Source organism: Lolium perenne, chromosome 1 (genome assembly GCF_019359855.2).
Source record: "Lolium perenne isolate Kyuss_39 chromosome 1, Kyuss_2.0, whole genome shotgun sequence".
In the NCBI taxonomy this organism is placed as follows: Eukaryota; Viridiplantae; Streptophyta; class Magnoliopsida; order Poales; family Poaceae; genus Lolium; species Lolium perenne.
Genome location: NC_067244.2, coordinates 268,520,661 through 268,530,181, shown reverse-complemented (window position 1 = coordinate 268,530,181; position 9,521 = coordinate 268,520,661). Strand labels below are relative to the sequence as shown.

The following is a 9,521-nucleotide window of genomic DNA, read 5'->3' as shown; positions in this document are numbered from 1 at the left end:
TTCCAATAAGTCGATAGCTCGCTCCATCATACCAGAAAATGGAGTCTTTGTCATTTTTCCCATTAGACATGCTTCGCATCTATCAAGTGACTCAAAGTCAAGTGATTCAAGTAATCCATCGGTATGGAGTTTCTTCATGCGTTTCACTCCAATATGACCAAGGCAGACGAGTGCCACATATAAGTAGAATTATCATTAAGTTTAATTCGCTTAGCATCAATGTTATGTATATGCGTATCACTACTATCGAGATCTAACGAAATAAGCCATTCTTTTGTGGTGCTCGACCATAAAAGATATTATTCATAAAAATAGAACAAACATTATTCTCAGACTTGAATGAATAACCGTCTTGCATTAAACAAGATCCAGATATAATGTTCATGCTCAACGCGGGTACAAAATAACAATTATTTAGGCTTAAAACTAATCCCGAAGGTAGATGTAGAGGAAGTGTGCCGACAGCGATCACATCGACTTTGGATCCATTTCCAACGCGCATCGTCACTTCATCTTTCGGTAGTCTTCGTTTATTCTTTAGTTCTGTTTCGAGTTACGAGATATGAGCAACCGAACCGGTATCAAATACCAGTACTAGAATGAGAACCGATGAGATAAACATCTATAACATGTATATCGGATATACCTTCTTTCTTCTTCTTGACAAGGCCGCTCTTCGGATCAGCCAGGATACTTGGAGCAATTACGCTTCCGGTGTCCCTTCTCCTTGCGGTAATAGCACTCATCATCGGGCTTAGGGCCGTTCTTAGGTTTCATAGGAGGCGTGGCAGCTTTCTTGCCACCCTTCTTGAATTTTCCCTTAGACTTGCCCTGTTTCTTGAAGCTGGTGGTCTTGTTGACCATCAACACTTGGTGCTCTTTCTTGATCTCAATTTCAGCAGCTTTTAGCATGCCAAAGAGTTCGGGTAACTCCTTGTTCATGTTTTGCATATTGTAGTTCATCACAAAGTTCTTGTAACTTGGTGGCGGTGATTGAAGGACACGATTAATCCCCGATCTGTTAGGAATCACTATTCCCAAGTCAATGAGTTTCTTCGCATGCCCGGTCATGGCGAGCATGTGCTCACTAACGGAGCTGCCTTCTTCCATCATGCGGTGAAGAATTGTTTCGATGCTTCATAGCATTCCACGACGCATGAGTCTCAAAAATAGCTTTCGGCTCTTTCATCAACTCATGAGGATCGTGGTGCTCAAACGTTTTTGAAGATCGGATTCAGGACTGCATAGGATGGCACACTGAACTTGAGAGTACCGAATTTTCCGAGTCTCGTAAACAGCTTTTACTTCATCGGTTTCGGTTCTGCAGGAGGGTCACCTAGCGGTGCATCAAGCACATATTGCAGATTTCCGCCAGAGAGGAAGATCCTCACATGACGGAACCGGTCGGTGAAGTTGCTACCGTTGCTCTTAAGTTTCTCTTTCTCTAGGAACCGATTAAAATTGATTGGGGACGCCATCTCTACAACATATATTTGCAATAGTTTAGACTAAGTTTATGACAAATTGAGTTCAAATTTTAATTCAACATAATTAAAAACCTAGGTGAACTCCCACTCAAAACAATATCCCTCGCATTGTCTTAGTGATCACACAGACCAAATCCACCGCACCTATGTCCGATCATCACGAGACAAGGTGTGATTTCAATGGCGAACACTCAAAGTGTTCATCATATCTACCATATGATTCATGCTCTACCTTTCGGTATCACGTGTTCGAGACCATGTACGTACATGCTAGGCTCGTCAAGGCCACCTTAGTATCCGCATGTGCAAAACTGTCTTGCACCCGTTGTATGCACTTGTTGATTCTATCACACCCGATCATCACGAGATGCTTGAAACGACAAGTCTTGGCAACGGTGCTACTAAGGATGAACACTTTATTATCTTGAGATTTTAGTGAGGGATCATCTTATAATGCTACCGTCGCGATCTAAGCAAAATAAGATGCATAAAAAGGATTAACATCACATGCAGTTCATATGTGATATGATATGGCCCTTTTGTCTTTGCGCCTTTGATCTTTATCTCCAAAGCACGGACATGATCTCCATCATCTTCGGGCATGATCTCCATCATCGTCGGCGTAGCGTCAAGGTCAATGGCGCCGTCTTCATGATTGTCCTCCATGTAGCAACTATTACAACTACTTTGAAATACTACTCAACATGAAATTTAAAGACAACCATAAGGCTCTGCCGGTTGCCACAATACAATAATGATCATCTCATACATATTCATCATCACATTATGGCCATATCACATCACCAAACCCTGCAAAAACAAGTTAGACGTCTCTAATTTGGTTTGCATATTTTACGTGGTTTAGGGTTTTCGAGAGAGATCTAATCTACCTACGAACATGAATCACAACGTTGATACTAATGTTTTCAATAGAAGAGTAAATTGAATCTCTACTATAGTAGGAGAGACAGACACCCGCAAAGCCTCTTATGCAATACAAGTTGCATGTCGAACGAGGAACAAGTCTCATGAACGCGGTCATGTAAAGTTAGTCCGAGCCGCTTCATCCCACTATGCCATAAAGATGCAAAGTACTCAAACTAAAGATAACAAGAGCATCAACGCCCACAAACCATTGTGTTCTACTCGTGCAACCATCTATGCATAGACACGACTACGATACCAGCAGTAGGATAACGTTGCATAGAAAACAAAAAATTTCCTACCGCGAACACGCAATCCAAGCCAAGATGCAATCTAGAAGACGGTAGCAACGAGGGGGTATCGAGTCTCACCCTTGAAGAGATTCCAAAGCCTACAAGAGGAGGCTCTTGTTGCTGCGGTAGACGATCACTTGCCGCTTGCAAAGCGCGTAGAAGATCTTGATCACGATCGGTTCGGCGCCACGAACGGGCAGCACCTCCGTGCTCGGTCACACGTTCGGTTGTTGATGAAGACGACGTCCACCTCCCGTTCCGGCGGGCAGCGGAAGTAGTAGCTCCTCTTGAATCCGACGGCACGACGGCGTGGTGTCGGTGGCGGTGAAGAAGTCCGGCGGAGCTTCGCTAAGCTACGCGGGAGATATGGAGGAGAGGGGCTTGGCTAGGGTTTGGGAGGGTGGCCGGCCACTCTATGGGGGGCGGCCAGCTTGTGGTCTTGGGGTGGCCGGCCCCCTCCCTTGGCCCCTCATTATATAGGTGGATCCCAAGTGTTGGTGTCCAAGTCTTCGAATAAGACCCGAAACCAAAACCTTCCATAAGAGGGGAAACCTAGCCCAACTAGGACTCCCACCCAAGGGTGGGATTTCCACCTCCCTTTGGGGGGGTGGCCGGCGCCCTGTGGTGGAGTCGGCTTGGGACTCCACCCCATCTAGGGCTGGCCGGCCATGGAGGTGGAGTCCCATGTGGACTCCACCTTCCTTGGTGGTTTCTTCCGGACTTTTCTAGAACCTTCTAGAACCTTCCATAGAACCTTCCGCGACATTTTATTTCACATAAAATGAAATACTATATATGAATCTTATTCTCCGGACCATTCCGGAACTCCTCGTGATGTCCGGGATCTCATCGGGACTCCGAACAAATATTCGAACTCCATTCCATATTCAAGTGCTACCATTTCAACATCCAACTTTAAGTGTGTCACCCTACGGTTCGAGAACTATGCGGACATGGTTGAGTACTCACTCCGACCAATAACCAATAGCGGGATACGGGAGATCCATAATGGCTCCCACATATTCAACGATGACTTTAGTGATCGAATGAACCATTCACATATATTACCAATTCCCTTTGTCTCACGATATTTTACTTGTCCGAGGTTTGATCTTCGGTATCACTCTATACCTTGTTCAACCTCATCTCCTGACAAGTACTCTTTACTCGTACCGTGGTATGTGGTCTCTTATGAACTCATTCATAGGCTTGCAAGACATTAGACGACATTCCACCGAGAGGGCCCAGTATATCTATCCGTCATCGGGATGGACAAATCCCACTTTGTTGATCCATATGCCTCAACTCATACTTTCGGATACTTAATCCCACCTTTATAGCCACCCATTTACGCAGTGGTGTTTGGTGTAATCAAAGTACCTTTCTGGTATAAGTGATTTACATGATCTCATGGTCATAAGGACTAGGTAACTATGTATCGAAAGCTTATAGCAAATAACTTAATGACGAGATCTTATGCTACGCTTAATTGGGTGTGTCCATTACATCATTCACACAATGACATAACCTTGTTATTAATAACATCCAATGTTCATGATTATGAAACTAATCATCCATTAATCAACAAGCTAGTTTAAGAGGCATACTAGGGACTTCTTGTTTGTCTACATATCACACATGTACTAATGTTTCGGTTAATACAATTCTAGCATGATATATAAACATTTATCATAAACATAAAGATATAAATAATAACCACTTTATTATTGCCTCTAGGGCATATCTCCTTGAATCCACCTCCGGCCCGCAGACGAGCGGGCGCTGCGCCATGAGATGTGGCAGTGACCTGAGCGGCTACCGCCAGCGCTGCAGCACGAGGACGTGTACGACGCAAGGATTTCTGACGTGACTTCTTTGCCTGGGAGTACGTCGTACTATCCGCGGTACCCGCAATTTCCAGCCGGCGACACGACGGTGAGGACGAAGTCGAGGATGACGAGGAGGAGGAGGAGGACGACGACGACAAGATGAAGGATGTGCCTCCAGCTACTTTGAATTCTGGTATGTTCGAAAATAGCTATCTTTATTTTATTCCCGTTGCAACGTAGAGGCATTTGTGTCCTCAGTTCCATTTAGCTGTGAAGCCCTCATACGCATGCAAATTACTCCATGGATTACACATAAGTAGGAACTACTAGATTGCATGGGCAAAAAAAGAGAGGGCGAAGAAGATGATTGGTATATATAATGTGTTGTTGTCCGCTGGAATCTCGGCATATCAGTTTTGGCGCTTCAGCAGACAGTTTCGATTATGATCAAATTTGACATTCATTGGAAAAATTGATTATTCTCGAGGATTTAGAAAATATTTGCTAAATAATTGCTTTTTGTGATGTAGTTTTTCTCCTCCTCCCAGTGCACCGCGCGGGTATTTTTCCTAGTATAAACAATGTAAGTGTCTTTGATCAGCAATAAAACTAGCTGAATGGCATTCCCTCAAAAAGTGTTTACTTTTAGATGAAAATCCATAGAATAGTTTGTGTCAAAAAAAAAGGAATTTCTTGGAAAGAAAGAAGTAGACCGAGTGTGGATCGTAGACGGTCGGGGTCGGCCCGTTCGCGGGAGTATACAAAGGAACGCCCCGCACCCTCTAGAGAGGGCAAGAGTTCGTGTCCAGACTCCAGAGGCGGAAGGCAGGCGGGCGAGGAACCCTAACGAGGAGGCAGTCCCAGATCCCGCAAGGTACGCACCAAATTCTACCGAAATTTCTCGCCTTTCCAACCCGATAGCCTAGATCTAGATAGGGGAGGAGCGGCCGGCGGCCGGCGGTGGTGATTCGTGCCTCCTAATCCCTATTTATTTCCAGGCAGCGACGATGGCGGCGCTTCTTCGTCAGGGCGCAAAGAGGATCGGTGGCGCCGTGCTCCAGCGAACCCAGGCGGCGCTCACATCACCGGCGGTTGCGGAGGAGCGACGCCGGCTCGTGCCAAGGCGCATGTACAGCACAGAGGAGGTATCTTAACCAAAGCTGACATCTTTTACCCTGCATGATCCCCGGCTTTTCTTTTTGGCTGTGCAACTACCTCGCTCGATCAAGGAGCGAGCTAACGATAATCGAATTCTTCACTGTTAACATGCGTGACTTTTAAATTTGGTATCTCTCCTATTAGAAACAGTATTGGAGGAAGCAGCCTTATTTCCTGGTTGATCATCTTAAAGTTGTGGCTTTTACTCACCCCTTTAGCAAATTGCAACATATAGGATGTCTAATTTGTTGCTCTGCTGTCTTGGGCAATTTCCTCTTGTGCCAGCTGCAATCCATAACACTAGCCAATGATTTGTTTCCTGTGCACACCCATGAAAGATATCTTAACCAAAATTGACATATTTTACCTCTGCATGATTTTTGGCTAGTTGTTTTGCTGCGCAAATACCTCACTATGGAGCAAACATGTGACTTCTTAATTTGGTCTCTCTGCTAACAAGAGCAAGATTAACCCGCGCAAAGTAGCATTGTTTGGAGGAAGCAGCCTCAACATATAAGATGCCTAATGTGTTGCTCTTGCTGTTTTGATGCATCGAACAATCTCCTCCTGTGCCTGCTGCAGTTCATAACACTAGTCAATGATTCATTTCTTATCTATTCAACTGAGGGATGTTATTTCAAGCAATCCATTCAACAGGCCCCATAATTAGCAGCCAAACAGTTGCACGATATTGACTCTGTTAATAGTTGCTTTGCATCATGCGTTTGCGTTCCATATTGAATCTTCAGTTGACAGTATTCTTCTTAGCAGCACTCGATTAATGATCATCATCTATGTGTATCCAGCAAATTACCGAGGAGCTTACTCGCAAGATCCAGCAGAAGAAAGAGGAGCTCTATGATTTGATGCTTAAGGCGGAGCAGAGCATTTGGACTAGTAGCTTTAGTAACAAGCGCCTACTCCAGCTTCTTTCCGTACATGTGAAGCCAAGACCGGGAGACACCAAGTGGTATGATATGGGAATGTATGCAGTTGTCTATTCCTTGGTTCTTCCTTTTGCTTTGTGACAGGGGTTAATATGATCCCATTTGACCTACCTGCAGGCAGCTGATGTGTTTATCAAAAAGGGCCATCAATGCCTTTGAGATAAGCGGGGCTAGTTGCATTAAGCAGCCTCATTACTTCTGCTGGGCTTAGTTTCAAACGTTTCATTGGTGATAGGAAGATAATCCGGGCCATGATTGCGGAAGAAATGCGTGAAGCGGAGGCAGCGTCTTGCCTGATTGAGAATCAGCCTTGAAGACTGAAGACAACATCGCATTTGATGAAGAAGCATCAGGCCCTCTTGTAGAGGGATGCCAACTTGTTAAATTATTACTAGTGTTCTGATGGTCATTCTTGCAATGTTCTTATGATGTGCTAGCTAGAACTTTGAGTACAAGTCTAGCACCGGTGGGCTGCTATATTTGTGATGATGTTGTGTGACATGCTATATGCTATGATATATGGAATGCTAATCTAGTTGATGATGATTTGAGTGGGTTGTTTTGGATGTTTAGTTTGCTGGGCTGTTGGGAGAGTTGCCTGGGCAGGGATGCCTTGTGTTAAATGATGGTAATGTGATTCTTATGCTAATGAGATGTGTACCGAAGTATTGTGTATATTATTGAACTTACTCTATTGGCGTGGTGATGTGATTCCGAGGCTAATGTGTTGTGCACCAGAGTATTGTGTATATTATTAGCTACAGATTTGTGTAGTGTACATGCGATTGCACTCGATTATGACTTGACGGAATATGGGACATAAAACCTGCATAAATGGTTAGATCAGATTAAACCTGGTACCCTACTGCCTGCCTAGTGCCCACAAGCACAGCAACATGCGAATTATTTTGGCCCATTGGAAGCGGAAAATGGAAACGATCTAAGTTTCTTTGATCACCAATAAAGCTAACCGAATGACATTCTCTCAGAAGTGGATATTTTTCATTTAAAAAAAGTGGTTAGTTTTAGATAAATCCAGAGAATAGTTTGTGTCAAAAAAAAAGAGGAGGAATTTCTTGGAAAGAAGACCGAGTGTGGCTCGTAGACGGTCGGGCTCGGCCCGTTCGCGGGAGTACAAAGAGGAACGCCCCGCACCCTCCAGCGAGCGCAGGAGTTCGTGTCCAGACTCCAGAGGCGGAAGGCAGGCGAGCGAGGAACCCTAACCCTAACGAGGAGGCAATCCCAGATCCCGCAAGGTACGCACTAAATTCTACCGAAATTTCTCGCCTTTCCAACCCAATAGCCTAGATAGGGGAGGAGGAGCAGTGAGCTGAATGGACGGCCGGCGGTGATTCGTGCCTCCTAAATCCTAATCCCTCTTTATTTGCAGGCAGCGACGATGTCGGCGCTTCTTCGACAGGGGGCGAGGAGGATCTGTGGCGCCGTGCTCCAGCGAACCCGGGCGGCGGTCACTTCACCGGCGGTTGCGGTGGAGCGACGCCGGATCGTGGCAAGTCGCATGTACAGTACCGAGGAGGTATCTTAATCTTAACCAAAGCTGTCATCTTTTACCCTGCATGATATACGGCTATTTGTTTTGCTGTGCAAATACCTCACGCGATCGAGGATCTAGCGAGCGATAATCGAATTCTTCACTGTTAACATGCGGGACTTCTTAATTTCGTCTCTTCTATTAGAAACATGGGCAAAATTACCTGCACAAAGTAGTATTTTTTTATTTAGAGGAAGCAATCTTATTTCCTGGTTGATCATCTTAATGTTGTGACTTTTACTCAGTCATTTAGCAAATTGCAGCATATACGATGTTCAATTTGTTTATCGCTGTTTTGGTTAGTTGAACAATGTCTTCTTCTGCCTGCTGGAATGTCAATGATTGATTCACTAGCTATTCAACTGATACTGTTATGTATGTGCACCAGCAAGGTCATGTGGAACTCGTGCGTGAGATCCAGAAGAGGAAAGACGAGCTCTATGATTTGATTGCCAAGGGGGAGAGGAATTGTAAGACTAGTAGCTGGTGGGACGCTTTCCTCCTCGCGCGTCTTTGTAAAGATGTCACCCCAAGGCCTTCTGACTGTGACTGGTATGATATCAAAAGGATGCATTTTTCTATTTCTTATTCCTCATTTGTTCTCGCACAGGAGTTTATATGGCCTCATTTGACCCTACCTGCAGGCGCGACCTGAAGTCCTCAACAAGTGCTATCAGCGGGATCAAGAGAGCAGGCTTCTTTTCATTAGCCTTTTTGGCCGTGGATTGTTACAATGGTTCTTCTAACGACGAGAAGGTAGCTCCAGGCACGATCATGAAAGAAGAGCATGAAGCAAGCGAAGTGGAGACAGGATCTCACCTGATGGGGATGGGGAACTTGTTTTGATGCCAGAAGACGCAGCGAAGACTGAAGACAACGTGCCTTTAGATGAAGAAGCAGCAGGCCCTTCATTAGAGGGATGCCAACCTGTTAAATTATTATTACTATTATTCTGATGGGTGCTCTTGGAATGTTTTATGATGCGCTAGCTAGACCCCGAGTACAAACCTATCTTCGGTGGAACTGCTATATTTGTGATGATGTTGTGTGACATGCTACGTTATGGCACTACAACATTCTAATCTAGATTATGTGCTGAGTTGGTTGTTTTGGTTGCTGCGCCAAAATACTGTCTATATTATTAATTGTGATTGCACTGGAGCTCCATTATGACAAGAAGGCCAACAACATGAACTCTGCGCAAAGGGCTGGACTCCTTCACCCTGTTGACGCCTTGGATGCTCTGGAAACACCGCAACTCTTGCGTGTTTGACAGAACCCAGCCCTCGGTGCGCGACTTGGTCCAGGAGATCTTCGATGAGGCTCATCTT

At 45.0% G+C, this 9,521-nt stretch overlaps 2 protein-coding genes across 3 annotated transcripts; both read left to right on the top strand.

The window, feature by feature from the left end:
- Positions 1-5,249: 5,249 nt before the first annotated feature.
- Positions 5,250-7,184, top strand: LOC127327918 (uncharacterized). 2 transcript variants are annotated; one of them, XM_051354737.2, is made up of 4 exons: positions 5,250-5,407; positions 5,532-5,678; positions 6,498-6,661; positions 6,756-7,184. In XM_051354737.2, the coding sequence occupies exons 2-4, from the start codon at positions 5,541-5,543 to the stop codon at positions 6,847-6,849; spliced, it is 396 nt and encodes a 131-aa protein (XP_051210697.2). In that variant the 5' UTR covers positions 5,250-5,407; positions 5,532-5,540; the 3' UTR covers positions 6,850-7,184. The 2 variants fall into 2 exon arrangements, with proteins under 2 accessions (XP_051210697.2, XP_051210694.2); XM_051354734.2 differs by having other exon boundaries at positions 6,498-6,676.
- Positions 7,185-7,736: 552 nt separating this feature from the next.
- LOC139829731 (uncharacterized) lies at positions 7,737-9,300 on the top strand. The gene is made up of 4 exons (XM_051354735.2): positions 7,737-7,894; positions 8,029-8,175; positions 8,579-8,742; positions 8,835-9,300. Exons 2-4 carry the CDS (start codon positions 8,038-8,040, stop codon positions 9,034-9,036), a joined length of 504 nt encoding a protein of 167 aa, XP_051210695.1. The 5' UTR covers positions 7,737-7,894; positions 8,029-8,037; the 3' UTR covers positions 9,037-9,300.
- Positions 9,301-9,521: the final 221 nt, after the last annotated feature.

Bases quoted from the DNA above. Each gene is read 5' to 3' on its own strand.
- LOC127327918 (XM_051354734.2), top strand. From the start codon at position 5,541: ATGGCGGCGCTTCTTCGTCAGGGCGCAAAGAGGATCGGTGGCGCCGTG. The intron at 5,679-6,497 runs GTATCTTAACCA...ATGTGTATCCAG, and splicing joins GCATGTACAGCACAGAGGAG to CAAATTACCGAGGAGCTTAC. The intron at 6,677-6,755 runs GTATGCAGTTGT...ACCTACCTGCAG, and splicing joins AAGTGGTATGATATGGGAAT to GCAGCTGATGTGTTTATCAA.
- LOC139829731 (XM_051354735.2), top strand. From the start codon at position 8,038: ATGTCGGCGCTTCTTCGACAGGGGGCGAGGAGGATCTGTGGCGCCGTG. The intron at 8,176-8,578 runs GTATCTTAATCT...TATGTGCACCAG, and splicing joins GCATGTACAGTACCGAGGAG to CAAGGTCATGTGGAACTCGT. The intron at 8,743-8,834 runs GTATGATATCAA...CCCTACCTGCAG, and splicing joins AGGCCTTCTGACTGTGACTG to GCGCGACCTGAAGTCCTCAA.